The sequence below is a fragment of the Salmo salar genome, chromosome ssa29 (genome assembly GCF_905237065.1).
Source record: "Salmo salar chromosome ssa29, Ssal_v3.1, whole genome shotgun sequence".
NCBI classification, from domain to species: Eukaryota; Metazoa; Chordata; class Actinopteri; order Salmoniformes; family Salmonidae; genus Salmo; species Salmo salar.
Window position 1 is genome coordinate 1303776 of NC_059470.1, and position 25058 is coordinate 1328833.

The following is a 25058-nucleotide window of genomic DNA, read 5'->3' on the forward strand; positions in this document are numbered from 1 at the left end:
TTCAAAACTTAGAATTTTTCTATTTAAATGACTATACAAAATTCTTGCAACCAATAGAATCAGCTCTGCAGATTTTGCTTTTGTTTGTTAGGCTACTGTGCAGTCTGACAAGTAAACATAGCCTACAATACATACTGTAGTAAACGTGGGAAAGTGCCTAATTCCTTACCTAAGTGAGAGCAGGCCATGTCTGTACTACAAAATGCAGGCACGCGGGAGACCCCGGGAGACCCCGGATCGATTCCCCGATGGGGAGGAAGGAGTAGGCTGTCCTTGTAAATACGAATTTGTTCTTAACTGATTCCATATGTGTTATTTCATAGTTGTGATGTCTTCACTATTATTCTACAACGTAGTAAATAGTAAAATATTAAGAAAAATCCTGGAACGAGTAGGTGTGTCCAAACTTTTGACAAGTACTTGCTTAATTTACTTGATTAAATTTATGGTGTTTCTATTCCATGTAAAATGAAAAACCTTCTGAGTTTCTGTTAGGATGGAATGGAAAATACAACGTGATGGTCAGCAGTACAGTACTGGCCTATTTTGCTAAAGAATCCCTGTGTCATCTTTAATTTACAATCTGTTGAAACTATGAGAATAGAAAGGTTCAGAACTTTTGTGAAGCATCACAGCACAGATGAAAAATATATGGCAAATAGAAATCCAATATGGATGGTGTTAAGAGATAGATGGGAGGGGTTGAATGGAGCTGAAGGGTGGGACTAATAACAACAAGATAACAAATGTAAACATACGGGGTCTGTAAAATGTTAATAGGTTCAGAACTTTTGTGAAATAGCACAATTACAAATATGTGGCAAATAGAAATCTAACTGGATGGACATCAGCAATAGAGGAAGGCCAGGACTAAAAACAAAGATAATATAACTATTGTAAAATAGATTGTGTCTGTAAAATGTATATAGTATGTATAAGCTGGAAGTAGAAGCCTAAGTGTTATTGTTTATTAGTTTACTCCAATTAAGGGAGGGGTGGTTGGGTTTGCGGGGAATAATAAAGGAAAATATATTTTTTAAAGATATGTATATTTATACATGTATATATGTATGTGCATTTGTATGTATATGTACAGTATGTGTATATGTATGCATGTTTATGTTTATGTGTGTTATATATATATATATATATATATATATATATATATATATATATATATATATATATATATATATGTGGGTATGTGCATGTAAAGTATGTATACATATAAATATATATATTTGCCCCAAAAATATAAGGGGGATTGGAAAGGATGCAGACATTTACATTGATGGAAGTGATAATCTAGCCGTAATATTAAAGCTGATCCACCTATGAAAAAAATGGACAACTATGATGTGTGTAAAATACTTTTTTGAAGGTTGTACTGATTATAATGAACTAATGCTAAGCTGTTTGCCAGCTATGTGTGGCTGCATGTTTGTTGACATTATACAATGCATTCTGGGTGTCACGTAAAGACCAAAGATGTTATAATGAGGTGATGGAATGATTCACTCATCTTTCGGGTAAACTTCCGGAAGTGAATGAAGGGAAGTGAATGATCACCCCCTTCAACATGCATACTGCAAACAGACCAAACTCATCTTGTCTCCTCTTATTATCTTTGGTTGACGCAAAAAACAAACATGGTGGCGTGCACAAACTACCCATTATCGGATTACTAGAAAGTGTTTTAATCAATTATTTTGATAAATGTTGAGCTCACTTGTGATGTAATGAATTATATATAGCAATTGATATTAGCAAACTCATATTGTGATTTCTGTCAGCCTAGAGTTATCTAAATATGACCGATTGTGTTATGTCAATATTTCCTCAGTTAGCACAAGGACTAATGTTGCTTACATTTTCCAGTACAGATGATTGTGTATGCTGTTGCTACTTCTATGCATGTCTGAACATTGCATCCAAAAATAAACTTGTCATATTCAGGACATAACTTTGTAAGGACTGTGTTTGTGCAAAATGTTTCTGTGAAGAATTCAGTGTGGCTAGCTCAAATGCTGACTGTTGTGTCAATCGAAACTGGACGTTCTAAATAAGCGTTCTAATCAAACCGGTTTGAGCGTATGCTCCAAGGACCACTGTAGACAAAGGAGATGATTGTGGACTACAGGAAAAAGAGGACTGAGCATGCTCCCATTCTCATCGACGGGACTGCAGTGGAGCAGGTTGAGAGCTTCAAGTTCCTTGGTGTCCACATCACCAACAAACTAACATGATCCAAGCACACCATGACAGTCGTGAAGCGAGCACGACAAAACCTATTCCCCCTCAGGAGACTGAAAAGATTTGGCATGGGTCCTCAGATCCTTAAAAACTTCTACAGCTGCACCATCGAGTGCATCCTGATTGGTTGCATCACTGCCTGGTATGGCAACTACTCGACCTCCGACCGCAAAGCACTACAGAGGGTAGTGCGTACGGCCCAGTACATCACTGGGGCCAAGCTTTCTGCCATCCAGGACCTCTATACCAGGCGGTGTCAGAGGAAGGCCCTAAAAATTGTCAAAGACTCCAGCCACCCTAGTCATAGACTGTTCTCCCTGCTACCACACGGCAATCGGTACCAGAGCGCCAAGTCTAGGTCCAAGAGGCTTCTAAACAGCGTCTCACCCCAAGCCATAAGACCCCTGAACATCTAGTCAAATGGCTACCCAGACTATTCGCATTGCCCCCCCTCTCCACACCACTGCCACTCTCTGTTGTCATCTATGCATAGTCACTTTAATTAACTCTACCTAAATGTACATACTACCCCAACAAACCGGTGCCCCCGCACATTGACTCTGTACTGGGACCCCCCTGTATATATTGTTATTTTTTTCTGCTGCTCTTTAATTACTTGTTACATTTATCTCTTATTTTTATCTGTATTTTTTTAAACTGCACTGTCGGTTAGGGGCTCGTAAGTAAGCTTTTCACTCTAAGGTCTACACCTATTCTATTTGGCTCATGTGACTAATACAATTTTATTTGATTTGCTTTGATTCGAATGATCACATCCATTTGTTGGTACGTGTGAAAAGTGTCCCATATAATAAGGGGATCTGCTGTATCTACGTTATGTAGGAAAAATGTCATTATAAATTCCTCTCTCCTCCTAAAAACAAGTTATCATCCAAAAGGCTTTGATTAAATTTCCAATATCCTCGCCCACATGGAAATTCAGTAAAGAGTAATGTATATGCCAATTATCTGATGGTCTGACCGCATTCTCTCTCCTATCAACACTTTTTAAACTTTTAGTGCCAACAAGAATGACATGAGGAAGTAGTCAAGACGACTAGCTTGATTGAGCCTCCACCACGTATATCTCACTAGTTCAGGATATTTAAGCCTCCATATATCCACTAGTTCCAATTATCCATGACATTCGTCATTTCCTTAAGAGCATGAGGGTGATAGTTTGTAGTGTGATTTCCTTTACGGTTCATTGAGGTATTTAAAACAGTATTATAATCTTCCACTATAATATTAGAGTCTTGTATTGCTTGTAGGGTTGATCATTTATTATACATATTTTCGAAGAAACGTTGATCATCATTATTTGGTCTGTAAAGGTTAATGAGCCATATCTGTTTATGGTCCAATAACATATTTAAAATCATACATCTACCTTGCGGACAAAGTTGGACAATTTGCACATTCGGATCAAAATTACTGTTAATTAATATCATCACCCCTTTTCAGTTTCTTAGCCCATGGGAGATGTATATTTTAGCCCCCAGTCCTTTTCCCACACAACTTCATCTAAAATTGTTGAATGAATTTCCTGTAAACAATAGATATTATATTTCTTCCCTTTAAGCCAGGTAAATATTGTTAGTGTTTTCATATTATCTGCTAAGCCATTACAATTATAACCTGTTGCAGGATAACTTTCCTGCAATGCAGTGTATTTGAAGTTTAAAATAGCATCTGAAGTTCTTAATTTCCACTTCGCAATTTCCATTAATTATAATAATTCACATTTCCTGTTGCTGTAGGATTATTTCCTGTTGTAGCAAACAGACTCAAATTAAGATCCTACAGCTGTAGAGACCAGTCTGACCAATAGGTCTTTACTTTAGGACCTTGGTGTGGTATGGCTACAATACCTTCACCTGGCTGTGATAATGGTGTGGTCTGACTGCGATGTTTCAGTTGTAATGAGTACTCTGTGTTTGCATGAGCCTGTTTGGCTTCTTTTCCCTCTGTTTGTTTTTTAAGAGCTGACCCTTCCTTTCAGCTTTTAGGATCAGCTGTGGCAACAGCCCATGTATTGGTTGACTTGGACAAATAAGACCCTGTTTCACAAGTCTACTTTATCAGTGTGCTTGAGACATGTAAAAAACAAGGTACTGTGTGCCCGTGCTGTGTGTCAACATAAGGAGTTTATCATGGTACATTTGTGCAGGAATCCATCGGTTTACAGTGTTTTTCCTGTGCTTTACAACACAATGACCATGAAGGCTCCCATTATCCAGTTTAAGACAGATTGGGTTTCTTGCCTTTCTTATTTCACTGTATGCATCCCAAATGGCACCATATTCCCGACATAGTGCACTACTTTTGACCAGAGCCCTATGGGCCATTATATAACGATCATTTAGACACAGCAGGTTATTGTCCAAGAGAGAACCTTGTGTGGCATAACACAGCTTAAATTGGCATAATGTAGCTTCCAAGAAGTATTATATGCAGCTTATCATGTGTTAAAACAGAAGATAATATCAGAAAGAGATCGTATCTACTGTAAGTCATATGTTTTTGTGGTGTATTGCTCTACAGTTTTTCTCAGTATCTACTGTAACAGATCTTCTGTGAGGTAATATTGGGCAGGCTGCATTGGCCCTGTCTGTTCCACAGCTCACAGCACAGAGAGGGCATCAATCTTTTGCAGCACTGTTCTGTTCTCCTAACTTATATATGTTTCACCTCAGTGCCTCTACCTCGGTCTCTGCAGCCCACTCTCCTCCTCCCTCACTGATCAAACCGGAGACTTGCCAGGTGTTTAAAAAATTGATGCGGAAATGCATCAACGTCGAAGGAGGGAGGAAAGCTGCAGGACTATACGGATGTGTGTGTGTGTACAGATATGGATCATATCAAATCAAATTTTATTTGTCACATGCGCCGAATACAACAGGTGTAGACCTTACAGTGAAATGCTTACTCACAGGCCCTTAACAAACAATGCAGTTTTAAGAAAAATAGGTGTTAAGTAAAAAATGGATAAGTAAAAAATAAAAAAAACAAATAATTAAAGAGCAGCAGGAAAATAACAGTAGCGAGGCTACATACAGGGGGTACCGGTACAGAATCAATGTACATGGGCACTAGTTAGTCAAGGTAATTGAGGTAATATGTACATGTAAGTAGAGTTATTAAAGTGACTATGCATAGATAATAAGAGAGTAGCAGCAGTGTAAAATAGGGGGCAATGCAAATAGTCAGTCTGGGTAGCCATTGATTAGATGTTCAGGAGTCTTAGGGCATAGCAGGATTTCTTATCAGCGTAAGGGTTAGAGTCCCGCTCCTTGAAAGCGGCAGCTCTACCCTTTAGCTCAGTGTGGATGTTGCCTGTAATCCATTGTTTCTGGTTGGGGTATGTACGTACAGTCACTGTGGGGACAACGTCATCGATGAAGCCAGTTACTGATGTAGTGTACTCCTCAATGCCATTGGAAGAATCCCGGAACATATTCCAGTCTGTGCTAGCTAAACAGTCCTGTAGCTTAGCATCTGCATCATCTGACCATTTCTTTATTGGCCAAGTCACTAAAGGATGAGTGGCTCATTGTGTGTGTGTGTGTGTGTGTCTGCGCGTGCATGCATGTTTGTGTGTGCCCTAGGCTTTTTCTCTAATGTTTAGTCTTGTTATGATCTGATCCGAGTACAGTGGTACAGTTGCCCAGACCAGGCTGTTGTCATCTGGGAGACATTATGGGATCATTTGCTAGATTGTCCAACACAATGCCTCAGAAAAACTTTCTCTTGCCAGCTGTATTAAACGCCCTATGGACTAATCCGTGTCTGTATGCACCTGTGGCTTACGTACTGTATGTTGACCCCTGTGTGTGTGTTTGTGTGTCTGTGTGTTTCTTTGTTTGGGAGCCCTATGAGTTGAGGACCCAAAGGCCCAGGACAGACAGACAGACACCATTAGACAGTATAGAGGGGGATACCGTTCTCATCAAAACACAGCTTGGACAATCCTCCTGCTGCCCTCCACTCATAATTTCTTTCCTCAGGCTCTACCAAGTTACATTTGGATGCCCCCCACACAGAAAGTATCATCATTTGTTATGTTTTGTGTTGTTGTTGTTGTTCTCCCTCATAGACAATAGGATCCAGCTGAGCCATGCCCCGACTATAACAGTCATTAATCTGTCTGCTCCACTCCAGCCCGGGTAGGCCAGTGCTGTGCCAATGGAGCACACACACTCCCTCCCGCAGCGCTAATGGTGAAAATGGTCTGCCAATCCAGAGGGCAAATTAAAAGCAAAAAGGGATGAATCTAATTCTCGCTTCAGCGCCTCCAAATGTATTACCCTGCCTTCGTACTGCGGGGAGAGAGAGAAAGCAATCCTACAGTGACAAATAGGAACATTAGCCCACCTCACACAGCCCAAGAGGAGGCGATGAACCACAGTCTAACAATATAACAGGTTTTTAAATGCCTTGAGCTTTTCCTTATAGAAATGATTGTCTCTTTATAGCTCTATCTAAAAACATAGAACGATATGTTGTGATATATGGAATATGATCCAGGTAAAGGAATAATGTTATGAAGTGCCGTTAAGCTTGATACAAGACGTTACAGTTTGTTAATCAGGTCAATTTATAAACATAAGCCCATGACCTAGTGGAAAGCAATGAAACCAATGTTGTTTTATATTCCCTCCTTTGGTAGAACTGTGTCAAAACAAACGGTCAAAGAGAGCATTCCAAATGGCAGCCTATTCCCTATATAGTGCACTACATGTGGCCTGGTCAATAGTAGTACACTATAGTGAAAAGGGTGCCATTTGGGACAGAGACCATGTCTGTTCTCTAGTGTTTCTCTTTCTAGACCTGTCTCAAGGGCTAATGATCACAGCAAAAACATGTCACCTCCAAACATTTAAAAACAACTCTCAGGGTTAAACTAACTAAACTGGTAAAGCCCAAACAACAAAAGAGATCAGGGACAGCTCAGCTCAGTGAGGCCTAGTCTGCATCCCAAATGGCACCCTATTCCTTATATGTGGTGAACTACTTTTGACCAGAGCCCTGTGGGCCCTGATCAAAAGTAGTGCACTACATAGTAAATAGGATGCTATTTTAGACGCAACTCCAGAGAGGCCTAAATGGGGTTTACAGGAAAAGCCTGTTGTCGGCTGTCAAGAAATCCGTCTCGGAGATCTGAAATCCTGCTCAAGTCCTAGCTAGACATCAGGGCTAACAAACTGTCACTTAGGACTGGAGCATAACATCATTACCGTTTGTACAATGAGGCCGCCGGCTGAGACAAAGTATATTTTTTTCGAGCCTGGCGGGGACATACCTCACCGATTCAGATGGACTGCGCTTACCGCCTTTCTCCAGCATGTGATATTCATTAACCAAAACTATAGTAATAGTCTCACCCTGCTCTCTCTCCTCCCTCCTCCCCCCTCCTCAGTGCCATCCAGGTTTGTAATGAACTGTCAGTCGCTGAGTCTGACAACAGGGAGGGAACGGTGTGGGCAGCAACAGACTCTACATTTAAACGTCAGACTCCGACTCCATCCTGAAATAAAAACACACCCTAATAGAGTCATTATGATTTGTGACTGCCGAGCGGCACGGAACGGGTAGAGTAGTAAAGAATTAGCAAGATCATTATGTCACGAAAACATGATTACAGAAAGTTCGAACGTTGTATAATATAATGGTTTGCTGTAAAATGGTTGTAAATGATAAGCTAGAATGGCCTAGTTGAAACTGTTGGAGAATTGCATGTGAGATAGCTGTGACTCAAGATTGTTGCCTCAAGTGCTGAATGACATTCTGATACACAGTGGTACATTCACTGTCAAATAAATAGTTCATGTCATGACGACACACACACACTCTAAGAATATATAAGAGACATTATGACCAGTTGTTCCATAAGCCATAAATCAATCCACTCTGGATAAACACCCTTAAACTTGATCTAATCGCTAAATGTATAGAGCACATGCTTTGTAAAGGACAGGCTCAAAGCGCAAACAAACACCTTAATTCCTTCCCACCCTTAATCATCACCTTTCAATGTTTATTCTATTCATGGGGTTAAACATTTCATGGAAGCAGTGTTTGTAGTACAGCTTGATGAGAAAGCGGTGAAGTGCTTGTATTTTGCCCATATTACAATCCATTCATTTTCCATAGTACATCTTGTTATCATGAATAAAGCAGGAATGAATTACTACAAATAATTAGCGAATCGCCCAGGGCAGAATGGAAATATGCATTTAGCACTTTTTCCTTTTCAAGTCAGCGCCTGATATTAAATCACTTAGCTAGGCTCCAATACGGCAGTGTTTCTGTGCATATTTGTAGAAGAACGTTGTTATGAATATTCAGGTACTCACGGAGCTGTCACTGAATACCCCAGCAGCTGGTTTTCTAGGAAATGCATGATAACATTACCTCAGGGTCGGGTGACATTGAATAACCTAAATTATTAGTAACTGACTAAATTACTCAACATTCCCCACTTGCTGTCTCTGCCTTGCCGGTTCCCCTCTTTCCACTGGGATTCTCTGCCTCTAACCCTTTTACAGAGGCTGAGTCACTGGCCTACTGGTGTTCTTCCATGCCGTCCATGGGAGGGGTGCGTCACTTGAGTGGGTTGAGTCACTGACGTGGTCTTCCTGTCTGGGTTGGCCCCCCCCCTTGGGTTGTGCCATGGCGGAGATCGTTGTGGGCTATACTCGGCCTTGTCTTAGGACGGTAAGTTGGTGGTTGGAGACATCCCTCTAGTGGTGTGGGGGCTGTGCTTTGGCAAAGTGGGTGGGGTTATATCCTGCCTGTTTGGCCCTGTCCGGGGTATCATCGGATGGGGCCACAGTGTCTTCTGATCCCTCCTGTCTCAGCCTCCAGTATTTATGCTGCAGTAGTTTATGTGTCGGGGGCTAGGGTCAGTCTGTTACATCTGGAGTATTTCTCTTGTCTTATCCGGTGTCCTGTGTGTATTTAAATATGCTCTCTCTAATTCTCTCTTTCTCTCTTTCTGTCTTTCTCTCGGAGGACCTGAGCCCTAGGACCATGCCTCAGGACTACCTGGTATGATGACTCCTTGCTGTCCCCAGTCCACCTGGCCGTGCTGCTGCTCCAGTTTCAACTGTTCTGCCTGCGGCTATGGAACCCTGACCTGTTCACCGGACGTGCTTGTTGCACCCTCGACAACTACTATGATTATTATTATTTGACCATGCTGGTCATTTATGAACATTTTAACATTTTAACATTTTGACCATGTTCTGTTTTAATATCCACCCTGCACAGCCAGAAGAGGACTGGCCACCCCTCATAGCCTGGTTCCTCTCTAGGTTTCTTCCTAGGTTTTTGGCCTTTCTAGGGAGTTTTTCCTAGGGAGTTTTTCCTAGCCACCGTGCTTCTTTCACATGCTTTGCTTGCTGTTTGGGGTTTTAGGCTGGGTTTCTGTACAGCACTTTGAGAATATCAGCTGATGTACGAAGGGCTATATAAAAATAAATTTGATTTTGATTTGATTTGATACTGAAGTCTAGCCTCATGTCTTGCAACATGGCCTTTACTGTACAAAACACACCTTGGTTCAATTTCATAATTTAACACAGCAGAGTAACTAGCAACCTTATCAAAAAAGAGAGAGAGAAAAGCGCTAATTGGAAAAGAGAGACAGAAGTGTGGAAGACAATAAGGAAGACACAGACAGTAGCAGAGTAGCAGGTACTCATATTGTCTGTGTCAGTGAGCCATTACTGAGAGAACAGCTCCCATTTGTCGCACTGTGACATCTGAGAGCCCTGTGATTACAGAGGAAAGAAGGAGAGGAGAGGAGGGGAAGAGAGTAGAAGAGAGAAGAGAGGAGTCTCTATATAATTCTACTCATCCATATGATTAAGCTAAAATCAATAAAATGTAAATGTTATTTGTCACATACTTACAAGCCCTTAACCAACAATGCAGTTTTAAGAAAAATACAAAAAAAATAATATTATAAGAAATAAAAGTAACAAATAATTAAAGAGCAGCAGTAAAATAACAATAGTGAGGCTATAGACAGGGGGTACCGGTACAGAGTCAATGTGCTGATATGAAGCTGATATGATGAATACTATGATGAAGCTCATACAAAACAAGGAGAAAAAAATAAAAGGTGAGGAGGAAGAGGACAAAAAAGTGGTTAACTGTAAACAATGGGCTCGTGACCAGAGAAGATACTGTATGATTTATGATTTATGTGACAGCCAGCACTGCGAGCAGAACATATGTAAAAAAAACAACAACAAAAAACACACAAACTATATGCCCATTTATTGACTACTGTAAGATGCATTCTCCCTCCCTCCCTCCCTCGTGGGTAATGAGCTGCGTGTATTCTGCACAGTGGATTCTAAGGGTGGGGGAGAAAAGGGGGAGGAATGGGGTCAAACAGAGGTAAAGCCTTTCAAACTGCTTCAAGGCTAGGTGCCGTTTCAAGACTCTTTCCTCTCCACAATGAGGAGAGAGAAAGAAGAGGATAGGAAAAGAGAAAGGGAGTGGGAGAGAGATTAAGGAGAGAGAGAGACAGAGGAGAGGTAGCACAAGAGACAGAGAGAGCAAGAGAGAGAGGTAGTAGTAGTAGGCTAATGGGTGACAACATGAAAAATGCTGGTGGCCTGGGGGAGCAGTGTCATGTGAAGGATTCCTGCCAGGCAGAGCAGACAGGGTAGACCAAACTAGGCCTCTCTCCTCTCTCTCTCTCAGCTGTCCCCTGATTATTTTATCTGGCTCCGCACTGACTAAAGAGCTGGTGGGCAATAGCAATAACTGCTTATTTAATTAAAAGGTCCATCCGTCTCTCTCTTCCTCCCCATCCACCCTCTCCTCTGCTCCCAGAAGACTGCAACAGAGAAACAGCAGGGGTTTAGGGGAAGCCAGGCCCTGCTGCCCCTCAACCAGGTCAGAGAGATATACAGCCAGCTGGGAGAGGCTACAGAGCCTGGGATAAGACAGTGGCTGGCTGGAGAGAGGAGCAGGGAGGACAGGAGGACAAATGATTTTGGGCAGGGCGCCCTTTCTACTCTAACACATACAGAGACACAAGCACACACACACTTAAGACCGGCAGGCAGCTATTTCTACTCTTGACAGGAAGCGGAAGAGGATGACGATAACAAACAGCAGTGATTTAGAATGTGTGCGCCAAATGTATTTTGGCGTGACCAGTTATTTGACTGATTGTCAAATAGCCAAGGACACTCACATCCTCTATCTGGTACGCTGATCCTCCCTAGTGATCATTCACCTCTCATAGCTCCCTCCTCCCATCCGCATTTCCACACTAGCTATAGTATACTTTATTTTTTTCATGACAAGTTTGTTTGGAAGCCAAATAGGCCATGCTGTGAAGGCTGTGAGGGTGAGATGCCAGGCAGTGCATCTCTTCAATAACAACAACAACAACATGTGTGGGCCGTGGGCTGTAGGCCGGGCAGAGCTGAGGATAGGGGGTATGGAGGGGTTGGCATTGCCCATTCTTTACCCACTGCCCAGGCTGATCAAAGTGCCGTTCTGATGGGCCAGCCTAGCAAATCCTGCCAAGTTTTTGGAGGGTGAATTAACTGACCTCTCCATTTACTGGCCCTTCCATGCAAACCCTGGTCTGTCAGCCAACATGGAGCCCATCCACCTAGTAATTAGCTGCCTCTGCATTCTGACCATGGTTGCATGCTTAACTGCACCCTATTCCCTATATAGTGCACTACTTTTGACCAGGGGCCCTGGTTAAAAGTGGTGCACTATATAGCAGAGGTGTGGACTCGAGTCACATGACTTGGACTCGAGTCAGACTTGAGTCACAAATATGATGACTTGGAACTCGACTTTGACTTTAACACCAATGACTCGTGACTTGACTTGGACTTGAGCCTTATGACTCGACCTGACTTGATACCCTCCCCAAGCTCAAATATAAAAAATGATGCTATTATAAAAAGTGTGCAGCGCATCAACTCTTAATTTAATGGGTTACATTTTGAATCGGACAGCAGCCAATCAAATTGTGCCAGCTGAGGAAAAGTTGTGCATGGCAGTGCAGAGGGACGTTGGCGGGTGAATTCAGATGGAGCCCTTGAAAAGATGATACCCAAAATTATTATTTTCGGATATAAAGACGACGCTGTATCAACAAAAAACAGATTGCAACTTGCAAAACATGCAACTTTGTTTGACATTTGAAGCTGCACATGGCTAATATAGCCGGCAGCTATATATTTTATTACTTTACTAGTGTATCATGTAGGGTAGCGTAACGTTAAATCAATGAGGCTCCACACAGTCAGTCAGTGCGGGAATGTGATCATTGCATCCAAGATTGAGCTACAACTGGCTAGGCAGTTGGTAGGCTAAATTCTGCCTGATGTTCCTAAAACAAGGTTGGGCGACTGTGGTTGGGTGATTGTGTACAAGCCTACATTGCCCGATTGCGCCCCATAGCGATCCTCGATAGTCAATCACTACTTGGGGGGGGGGGGGTCTTTCTCATGGCTACCCATGTATTTCCATGGAAATAGAAAGTTTTTTGGAAAGTAATAAATATATAGATATTTTTAAAAACATTCATGATTTGCGTAAATGTAATATACGAACTATTACTCTTGTTAAAAATATGAAATAGTAATACATTCGATGAAGAGCACATTATGACTTGTTTAGGACTCGAAACTCAAAGTTAAAGACTTGAGACTTGACTTGATACTTGGCGGTCTTGACTTGAAACTTGACATGGACTTGCCTGTCTTGACTTGGGACTTGAGTGCTAAGACTTGAGACTTACTTGTGACTTGTAAAACAATGACTTGGTCCCACCTCTGCTATATAGTGAAAAGGGTGCCATTATGGAAGCAGTTTGTGTCCCCCTCTGGACTCTGGAGGATCCATGGATGGGTGGCAAGGAGAGGAGAGGGGCCCTCTCATGGACCCTGTTGAGGAGTGGTGCGATGGGAGGGGGTGGCACCTGGGGTACAGGGGTAAAGTATGGCAATGGGAGACCACCAGCACCCCATTGCAAAACAATTTGATCTTAAAAGCGTAGTATATTGAGGTGTAGAGTGGCTAAATGCACCATATATGTGCCTATTGAGGCTATTTAGGTAATATAATTATGCTGTGAGAAAAAGGCGGTAGCTTTTCTGGTTTACAGAGAAGAGATCAAGTGGGAAAGCCAACAAAGCGAGTATTTGAGGGGTGGCTCTAAGTCAATCAGAGAGCAGTGGGGTCCAGAGGCATCCATCAAAGTCTTCTTTGCTGCTGCTGCTGCTGCATGCAGCCAACCCACACACACACACAAACACGCAGGCATACACACATACCCTTGTCAACCTACAGAGAGCTGTGGAGGTAGGGCCGGGGAAAGACCACACAAGCTATCGATGGACGGGCTTGCAAACCGCCCCACGGTGTGCACACACACAGACAGACAGACAGACAGACAGACAGACAGACAGACAGACAGACAGACAGACAGACAGACAGACAGACAGACAGACAGACAGACAGACAGACAGACAGACAGACAGACAGACAGACAGACAGACAGACAGACAGACAGACAGAGAACGATGGACCACGGACGGTTGGAATGTGCCGGCCTGAAATAGGACAACTGTCCTACATACTGCAAAACAAACCCACTTGGCTTCAGAGCCTCTCCTGGTTGATGCTGGAAGCTGGAAGAACAGCCCCCAGTCTCTGAAGGTGCATTTATATTGGTCCGACGTGGGCCAAACTCGGCTGTTTATAATTATACCTTGAGTCCTCCATTCCTTGCCCCCTTGCAGCTCATAAAGCACTGAGGCTTTAGGGCAACCAGGTATGGAAGGAGCTGAAGACCAGGACCACATCAATCAAACCTTGAGGGCCATTCAGGGATACGCCACTAAACTAAACACGGCTGACATGCCTGGACATGGTGTATTAAAGACTTCACAGACTTTACAGCTCCATCTGGCCTCATCAACAGGCCTCAACAATCTCCAACTGGCCTCATCAATTAAAACAGGATTCCATGGACTCCACTCATTCCTCTAGGGACTGGGAGGGTGGATGGAGGAAGGAGAAGAATGACATTGTGAGGTACTGTTTTCTACTAATCCCCCCCCTACTCCCACCAACATCCCATAATTACCACTCGTTTATTTCCCCTTTCGTTGTTTTGGAAACAGAGAGAAAGAGAGAGAGAGGAGGGGAAAACCTGTTGCTAATCATATTATCTATATCCAAAAAGAACTTGAGTTGAGACTTAGTGCTCGTATGTCTTTGGAAACAGTACACTTAACTGAATTACGGCCTGAGAGTTTAATGCTTTTTCATATTACGCTGGAAGGAAAACATTTTATGAATTTCTTACAGTCCAAAGATCTGTGTCCATGTTACCATGCTGTCCTCTAATCAAGGTCTGCATCCCAAATGGCACCCTATTCGCTACAAAGTGCACCAGGGCCCTATCTTTTGACCAGGCCCCACAGTGCACTAGGGAATAGGATGCCATTTGGGACGCAAACATGGACTTGACCATAAAGTTATTTTCCTGGGAGTCGGTTATCGGATAAAAGCAAAAGCATACTACAAGAAATCCCTCAGCTGTGCGGGCTGCGACTTCATCCACCAAAAATGTCCATATAGGGATGCTTGTACGGCTCTGGAGGGAAAAACGAAAAAGGCTGCTGCCAAAAAAAACTCAAGATAGTCAATACTCCATCCTCAGTGAACATGGGAGTATTACTCCCCACATTAAAAATGAAATAAAAACCTAAAACATGATATCTTTATATCGTTGTGTAGCAGAGTTATAGGTCTCCAGTTAAGTTTTTTTTACGACTGTGGCCCCTTACTCCTCTTATCCTTCCATTCCACTTCATCCCACTGTTTCATCTCCCCCTTCTTCTCCTCCTCTGAAGTGGAGTCCTCTAGAGGAGTGGCTCGCCTCCCAATCGCGGCGTGCGTGAGCTGGGTGCGCATGAATCAAAGTGGTGACAGAGCAGCAGGGAAGATGGCAGATGTCACAGTGAGAAAGCTTTTCAATCAAGCTGTCCTTCCAACACTGGCCAAGGTGAAAACTTCACCACCGGCACAACGGTAAACCCTTCTCCTCTACTTTAGCCCCAGCCGGGGATAGACACACACACACACACACACGTACACGCACGGATGCGCCCACATACACGCACACACTAGGACTTTACAACCATTAACGCTTTGAGTAACATGGAAGATTGATGAGAGAGAGAGAGAGAGGATTCCTACCCCACTCTCTTTTTCAGCCTTTTGTCCTCTAACTCATGACAGAGGTGAACCTCTCTTTTAAACATGACCCTGAGGAGATAGTTTAGACAGGGCTTTCATCTGCTCGGAAATGCTAATTACACTAGTTATAATGGATCACCGGATGTGTCAAAGGTACTTCTGTATTCTGTGAATATAGCAGAAGAAAATGTATTTCTGACAACATGTTTTCTATCATGGCAAGTTATGATTTGGGATAATTCATAGCAACTGCTAGCAACTTCACTTGAAGGAAATTGCTATCAGTGGTGCTGTCACAATGTAGTTTGAGATACAATGTACTTCCTACTGTACAACACTGGAGACTGATGTTACGCAAAATTACCAGGTACATCATTTCAGCTGCCATTGTCCTAAAAGAAACAGTGCTGCTGCTCTCTGCGTTTTGTCTCATTGTGCGGATCTTCCTCTGTTATTTCAACTCTGCTTTGATCTTGAAAAGCATAAATGCTTCACTGGTACATTCTTACATAAAAGACAACCATAAACAACTATAAGTGTCTCAAACAATTCATGTCAGCCCAAGCCTCTTCCCCTGGCCCTGAGAGGTCACAGCCGTCCAGCCCATTTTAAAAGGCATGACCTTGCTGATAGAGGATAAAAAAGCCTTGTTATACACTCCTGCCTTATTTATTGTTGTCCATGACAACGGCTGATGGACGATCACTCAACCCACTCACAATTTTTCCTAATTTGCTTGTGCGGTGGTGGAGCGTCAGAGGGGCCTTTAATCCCAAATGGCACTTTATTCCCTTAATAGTACACTACTTTTGACCAGGGCACATAGGGGTCTATTCAAAAGTAGTGCACTGTATAGGGAATAGGGTGCCATTTGAGACACATCCAGGGTGTGATAAGGGAAGTGAAGCACACTTTATTCAGGGGATTTTTTGGGAGAGTAATAGAGCACTTTCCCAAAGAAATGGAGCCTCTCCAGAGAGGAGAGAGAACTCCCACTGATCCCAAACCCCATCAGGTAGCCTCAGATCCAGCCAGGCTGTATAGACATTGTGTGGCAGTACCAGTGAAAGCAGTCACAGCAGTGAGTCCCATGCACACACCCTCTTCTTCCCCACAGTACCCCTCCTCTACTCTGAATAACTCAGTGGAACAGGTGGACTTCATTGTTAAACATGAGTGTTGTGTTATGAAGCTATGAGTCAGTCAGGGTGTCAGGATTCCTGCTTAACAAAATAACCTGTATGAAAAGAGAACTCTCCAGAACCAACAGGGGGCTGAGTACTACTTTCCCCTTTCCCCTGCTTTCCCTGCTGCAACTCATGTCTGCAGTGTAGGTCTGTGTAGGTTGCGTCCCAAATGGCACCCTATTCCTTACATAGTGCACTACTTTTGACCAGAGCCCTATTGCACCTGGTCAAAAGTAGTGCACTATATGGAATAGGGTCCCATTTGGACGCAGGCCTGTAGTCCAGCAGGCCTGACCTGGACGAATGCCTGGCAGGGAGGGCGGAGAGTCGAGGGCAGCGGGGCAGGCAGGATGTGCATTGTCTCAGGCCACAGAGGAGAGTGTTTGTCTACCCAGCAGGGTATGTCGCTCTCCGAGGGGGCTACTAGACAGGAGAGGGGAGTGGGGTCATAATTAGAGAGAGGGAAAGGCTGCTTTTTCAAGCCTAGAATTATGGGCAGTCACAGTCAGGTGCAGGGAAGAGAGGAGAGCGAGTGGGGAGCTCAGCAAGTGGGGAGCTCACTTCAGAGCCATTGTGTGTGAGGCAAGCTGAAGCTTTCACTCACTCATTGACTGACTTTCTCTCTCTCCCCCTCTCCACTCCTCTCTCACCACAAAGTGCAGACCTTCTTCAGAAGGCATTCCCCATATATTTTTCCCCACCCTCCCCAGCTAGTATATTTGGTTCTTTGGAAGTTGAGGGAATGTGCGTTTTTGGTTTCTCATTGGTTCTGGGAACGAAGCTATACATTTTCTGACTGATAAAACTGAACATTTTTTTAACGTTCTGAGAACAGAACTGAATAAGGTTGCCTGTTCTGGGAATGTACATTGTTTTTGGTTGCAGGGAGGTTCTGAGAACGTTTTACAATGGTTCTCTGAAAGTTTTTCTGGGAGGTTTAATTAACGTTCTGATAATTAACAGTATAGCTTATTTGAAGGTAATTAAATAACGTTCTAAGAACATGTTCCAATAATAATTTTAATAACACTGCTAGCATAATAACACTAAATGTATTGAACTCCAAGCACAGAAAGGACACATGGAAATGTGATCATTTTAGTCTATTCAAACAGATCCCAATTCAAAGGGAAAAAAGCACTCAATAAGATCAGGTGTGGCCAATTAGTGGGTGTGGCCAACACACCTGAACACACTTAACAAGATAGCGGAAAGAGAGAGTTTAGTTGACGTTATGCTGAAGTACTGAAATTACCACAGAAGAACATTGTTTCTTAACATTCCCTGAACTATTTGAGAACATTCCCAATGTCAAACCAGTTGGAGAACATTCCTAGAACATTACCAAAATGTAAATGAAATTGTTAGACATTTTAGGAAACATTCTGGTAAAGTAATGAAATATCAAGATAATGTTTTTTTGTCAAATTGCTTAAATGTGTTAAGAATGTTCCAAAGCCAAGCAACTATCCTGCACCATTCTCATAAGGTTGTGGGAAGGTTGTATTAAAATAACCATAGAATAACCACACTCTCACCACGCTCTAATAAACATATGGTTCTCAGAACGTTATGTGCTAGCTGGGATACCTCCTCGCTATCTCAGGACTGCACAGGCTGTCGCACACACAGGCCAGGCAGAAAGTGAAAAGAGGGACAAGGGAATAGGGAGACTCACTCTCATATAAAAAGTATCCTATTCTCATCTTTCCATTTTAACCCATCTTTCTCTCAAAAACGTAGAAAAGAGGAAAGAGAGAAATTCTCATATAGAAAGCATCCTCTCCTTTTCTACTTCATCAATCAATTTTAACCCCTCTTCCCCTCAAAAGGTAGCTCTACTCTACTGCACCATAGCTTCAAGGGGATTTCTCAATGTGTAGGCCTAGAAAAATCTGTGTCTTTTTGTTTGGTCAGTGGATCCAAGCAGATCAATGATTCATTGTGCTGTCAAAAGCATATAATATTGGTGGCATGTTGATTCCAGCCAACGCAGCTTTCACAGAAAGCAACAACAACAAACAGTCAACAAGGTTTTTTAGCGAAGGCTTTTTAAGTCTCCCATTGAATGGGGTATGTTTGAATTTTTCAGAATACGACCTCAATCTCCTAATTAAAATGTTTATTAAAACAGAAAAAGACTGTTCAAATTAGGCCAAATTATCATTCCACTTCCTATATGTGAAATAAACTATATACACAAAAGTATGTGGACACCCCTTCAAATTAGTGGATTTGGCTATTTCAGCCACACCCGTTGCTGACAGGTCTATAAAGTTGAGCACACAGCCATGCAATAGACAAACATTGGCACTAGAATGGCCTTACTGAAGAGCTCAGTGACTTTCAATGTGGCACAGTCATAGGATGCTATCTTTCCAACAAGTCAGTTCCTCTAATTTCTGTTCTGCTAGAGCTGCCCCGGTCAGCTGTAAGTGCTGTTATTGTGAAGTAGAACATTTTTAGGAGCAACAATGGCTCAGCCGCAAAGTGGGAGGCACACTAGCTCACAGAATGGGACCGCCTAGTGCTGAAGTGCGTAGAACGTAAAAATCGTCTGTCCTCGGTTGCAACACTCACTACCGAGTTCCAAACTGCCTCTGGAAGCAACGTCAGCACAATAACTGTTCATCGGGAGCTTCACAAGCCTAAGATCACCATGCGCAATGCCAAGCATAGGCTGGAGGGGTGTAAAGCTCGCCGTCATTGGACTCTGGAGCAGTGGAAATGTCACTTGTTTATGACTTCATATCCAGCCAAACATCCATTTCTCCATGAGACGGCATAACTGCCACAACTACATGTCTGTCTAACAGCGTATTCAGATTGTAATGAATTTAAGTACCCAGAAGGCAAGCTCAAAGAATATACATTTACTCAATTTTGCCTTCTCGCCAAGAAAGCTGTTCATTCCACTGAAGATCAGAGCGAATTGACTTCAAATATTTGTCTTGACGGACCGGGCTTTTACCTCAAACTTCTTAAATTTTCTGTGAGCATACACGTTAGTGCCATGAGAGTTTATATAACAGTGTGTGGAAAGGTAAAAACATGACCAACATTTACATCTCAATGCCCACTTAGTCCTTATCTACACTCTTACAAAAAGGGTTCCAAAAGGGTCCTCTGGCTGTCCCCATTGGAGAACCCTATTTGGTTCCAGGTATAACTCTTTTGGGTTCCATGTAGAACCCTCTGCTGAAAGGGTTCTACCTGGAACCAAAAAGGGTTCTATCTGGAACAAAAATGATTCTACTTAGAACCAAAACGGGGTTCTTTAAAGGGTTCTCCTATGGGGACAGCCGAATAACCCTTTTTTTCCCCCTCCAACTCTCTGCTCAGCCAGGATATGAGCTGTATACCTAGTCTGAGTCCCAAATCGCACCTCTGGTCAAAAGTAGTGCACTATACACTACCGGTCAAAGGTTTTAGAACACCTACTCATTCAAGGGTTTTTCTTTATTTTTACTATACTCTACATTGTAGAATAACAGTGAAGACATCAAAACTAAGAAATAAAACATATGGAATAATGTAGTAACCAAAAAAAGAGTTAAACAAATTCAAATATTTTTTATATTTGAGATTCTTCAAATAGCCACTCTTCGCCTTGATGACAGCTTTGCACACTCTTGGCATTCTCTCAACCAGCTTCACCCGGAATGTTTTTCCAACAGTCTTGAAGGAGTTCCCACATATGCTGAGCACTTGTTGGCTGGTTATCCTTCACTCTGCGGTCTGACTCATACCAAACCATCTCAATTTGGTTAAGGTCGGGGAATTGTGGAGGCCAGGTCAACTGATGCAGCACTCCATCACTCTCCTTCTTGGTCAAATAGCCATTACACAGCCTGGAGGTGTGTTGGGTCATTGTCCTGTTGAAAAACAAATGATAGTCCCACTAAGCCAAAACCAGATTGGATGGCGTATTGCTGCAGAATGCTGTGGTAGACTGCTGGTTAAGTGTGCCTTGAATTCTAAATAAATCACAGACAGTGTCACCAGCAAAGCACCCCCACACCATAACACCTCCTCCTCCATGCTTTACGGTGGGAAATACAGATGCGAAGATCATCGGTTCACCCACACCATGTCCCACAAAGACACGGCAGTTGGAACCGAAAATCTCCAATTTGGACTCCAGACCAAAGGACGAATTTCCACCGGTCTAATGTCCATTGCTCGTGTTTCTTGGGCCAAGCAAGTCTCTTCTTATTATTGGTGTCCTTCAGTAATGGATTCTTTGCAGCAATTTGACCATGAAGGCCTGATTCACACAGTCTCCTCTGAACAGTTGATGTTGAAATGTGTCTGTTACTTGAACTCTGTGAAGCATTTATTTGGGCTGCAATATCTGAGGCTGGTAACTCTAATGAACTTATCCTCTGCAGCAGAGGTAACTCTGGGTCTTCCATTCCTGTGGCGTACTTCATGAGAGCCAGTTTCATCATAGCGCTTGATGGTTTTTGTGACTGCACTTGAAGAAACTTTCAAAGTTCTTAAAATGTAACATTCATGTATTTTTGCTTATTTGAGCTGTTCTTTTACCAAATAGGGCTATCTTCTGTATACCTCCTACCTTGTCACAACACAACTGATTGGCTCAAACGCATTAAGAAGGAATTAAATTCCACAAATTAACTTTTAAGAAGGCACACCTATTAATTGAAATGCATTCCAGGTGACTACCTTATTTATTTAGAATTTTTTATTTAACCTTTATTTAACTAGACGAGTCAGATAAGAACAAATTCTTATTTACAATGACAGCCTCATGAAGCTGGATGAGAGAATGCCAAGAGTGTGCAAAGCTGTGATCAAGGCAAAGGATGGCTATTTGAAGAATCTCAAATATAAAATATTTTTTATTTGTTTAACACTTTTTTGTTTACTACATGATTCCATATGTGTTATTTCATAGTTTTGATGTCTTCACTACATTGTAGAAAATAGTATAAATATAGAAAGACCCTTGAATGAGTAGGTGTTCTAAAACTTTTGACCGGTAGTGTACATAGGGAATTGGGTGCTATTTGGGACATAACCCTAACCTTCCAAACAAACCCGTTAGGGAGGGAGTGCCAGCAGTCACACGTGTTTACAACAGAGGTAGGCTCAGCCACTGACGGTTTTTACAAGCACTTTCAGCTTGCTTCTTGTTTGGTTTGTTGATAACTGTCATGTAGGAGCACATGTATAGCATATGTGTTCCATTTGGACCACTAATTAGATTGCAGGGGAGTGCACTGAAGCATGCATTGTAGCTGCCTGCTTCCCCCCTACCCACTGGTCCATCAGATAAGGAAGGCAATGTCGCCATTCTGGTGCTGGCAATTATCAGTTTCCAGTATGTAAGAGGTGTTTGTGTGAGTCGAGCTGCGACTAGACAGCCCATGGTAGTCTGATTACTGCTGTTGTACAAATCACATCAACCAACCGAACCGCTATCTACCAACAAAGACACCATGGCCATCATGCACATGCCTCTCCCTCTCAAGCCTGAATTGATTTAGATATGACATGTCCCTCTTGCTATCAACACAACAGCGGCATTCACTTTACAAAGCACCACTAGGCTACTTGAGTTGAAACTTTTTGAGTGAGAGTAATTGAATGACTGCATCTTAATAAACTGCACCCTATGGGCTCTGGTCAAAAGTAATGCACTATGTAGGGAATAGGGTTCCATTTGGCATCCAGACAATGTCACTGACAATCTTCCTCAGCCAGTCTAAAGTGAACACATTACAAGGTGAAATAGTAAAGTGGAACTTGTGGAACTAAAGTTCAATGAAAACCGCTCCATTAAAACATTACATATGAAACAGTAGCAGACCAAGTTGAGCAGAGGAGAGGTGGTTAAAATAGAAGAGCCTTGAGATCAAGCTGACCCTGTTTCTCCACTGTATGTCACTGTATCTCAAATGGCACCCTTATCCCTATGTGGTACACTACTTTTCAATAGAACCCTATGGAAAACCCTATGGGCTCTGGTCAAAAGTAGTGCGTTATGTAGGGAATAGGGTGCCATTTAGTATGCATATAACTGTGTGAACCACATGAGTCACTAGACTTGATTAAGTTTTACAGACGTCTCTGCAAATCAGTTGTTAGTGTGTTTCTCTCTAGCACTGAGGTTTATAACCCGTGACCACTCTATGGGCAGCATTACACAGTAATATACACATTACACCCTGGCTCTGCTCCAAACATAACAAGCACATTTGGCAATGGCAGGGACAAGAAAAATAACTTGCTCTTTATCTACAACTAACAAATGTACAGACAGACAAGCAATTGACGGCATGACAGTTCAGTACCAACTTGGAAAACAGAAAACTTTAATCGACCTTGGATTGAAACGAACGGCAGAAGTAATTTGAAAAACGATACCAAAATGGATCAAACTTGAAGTTCACTGAGTACATTTATTTTAACTGAAAAAGGGAAGCCATTTGATTTGTTACATTCCTTGACTTTTAGAGTGTGCTTTTAAAAACACCGGAAACTCATTCCTGGTTAATTTTATTAACAAACACACACGCACTTGCACGCACGCACACACACGTGCACACACAGCCGTCCCTCTGCGCAACCTTGGATCTGGGGACACTTTAACAGATGCTGGGTAGTGACACCTGAGCCAGAAGAAGTCAGGACCATCAGGATCCTTCTCTGGAAGACAGGAGCTGTCAACCAGGCAGTAAATCGCAGACTGCCCCTTTAAAGACACAACTAAGGCGGTATATACCTACAGTTTCTTTTTTCACCTAACTTTTTCGGTTGATTTCACTTTGAATTCAAATTTGTTGACAACTCAATCAAATGTAAATCAAAACTATAGTTGTTGAACTGACGTCTGTGCACAGTGGATAGAGATCATGATAAAACAGCACAATCTTTGGACCTACACTGTATTCAGCGAAAACACAAAGGGCGTAGCAGCGAGAGAAAGAGCTGAGCTTGGGCGTAGTGCGTAGTGGGGATACAGTAACAGTATCCAGCCGTATTCACTCTGCGTGTTCTCTGGCTGCCCCTCCAGCATAAACAAAGGCTCAGAAGGAACACACATGCACGTAAACACACACACACACACACACACACACAGAGAGAGAGAGCAGGGTGGAGGGTAGGGGTGCAGTCTAAGACAGAGGCAAGAGCCAGTCAGCCCAGGCAAAGGCATTGCATGTCTTGCTTCACCTCAGGGCACCACTGACACAGGGATGCAGCAGGTTCATCACATTACTATGGAGCTCTGGTTTCATAGGCAGCTGCCAGGTTAACCGTTTAGCCCTAGTCTGGTTTAATACCTTACAGCTTAAAAGTTAAACAGGGATTTGTAACTAACCCAGCAAGAAGGGTAATGAGTTTAGACATCCACTAAATGGGCTTACTTCCTCAATGATGTGAAACCATGATAACAGTAAAAATATTACAACATAGTAATACAATTATTCTCAAACAATGACAAGCAAAGAAACTCCAAACCAAGGATTTTTTCAACACTCATGTTGCCCAGTACTGCGCGCTCAAGAATTCCACGACCACTAGATGGCGGGGTTTCATGTACAATATGCACGAGTGGAGTAGAGGGCAGCCAACTTACTTGCACTCTCTGTCCTCGAGATCAAAATGCGGGTTAAAGTTGATTAGAATTCTCTGGTGAGGTCCAGGCGCTGTAATCACCCAAACGCATTTCTGAGATGGCAAATATGATGCCGGATAGCCAGGTGAAGTGAGGTAATTTGCATTCGTTATTCTGATGTTGTCCCCACACTTGTCTGCAAGAAAGAACGTGGGAAAAAATACAGTTAGCACAACAGCCCAAAGCAACGCAGATAGCCTACAGAGATTAAATGAGTCAATAATGTTTGCAAGAGTATGTGCTATAAGCAATTATAGCCTAGATGTTGTAAACTATAGGCTATATTATTGTAGAGATGGAGATGAGGGGGATCTGTTCAAAATCAAACTGGATTTGAGTTGATCTGAATGTCAAAACAATCATTATAAAAGTAAATTCAGGATCATCATTTATAGGCCCACCCACGCCATACAAATATTGTCCTACATTGTCTAAAGATGGCTTAACTAGACCAATTGAATATGCTTTTGGCTACTTTAAATAGGTTACACGCGTAAAGACGCACGGGTAAGATAAATCCTTTCTGACCATCAAAATGCTAACAATTAGGGAGCCAAATCTGAGAAATCAAGAGTTTGGGACTGTGGTTCTATCTGCATTTTTGTAAAAAAAAAATGTTATTGACATAGCCTTGTTCTGTTCAATGTTCTCTACCTATATAGTACTCTATGTACCCCAATTTAGGTTGTTAAGTTAAAAAGAATACAATATAAAGA

The 25058-nt window shown here is 42.4% G+C and overlaps 1 protein-coding gene across 6 annotated transcripts in view; it reads right to left on the minus strand.

The window, feature by feature from the left end:
• Positions 1–25058, minus strand: part of LOC106590027 (neuropilin-1a) — a 132168-nt gene that overhangs the window by 102469 nt on the left and 4641 nt on the right. For all 6 annotated transcript variants that reach the window (XM_014180515.2, XM_014180517.2, XM_014180516.2 and 3 more), the window contains one exon: positions 24304–24478. In XM_014180515.2, the coding sequence (XP_014035990.1) occupies positions 24304–24478 (175 nt within the window). The remainder of the gene's footprint in view (positions 1–24303; positions 24479–25058) is intronic.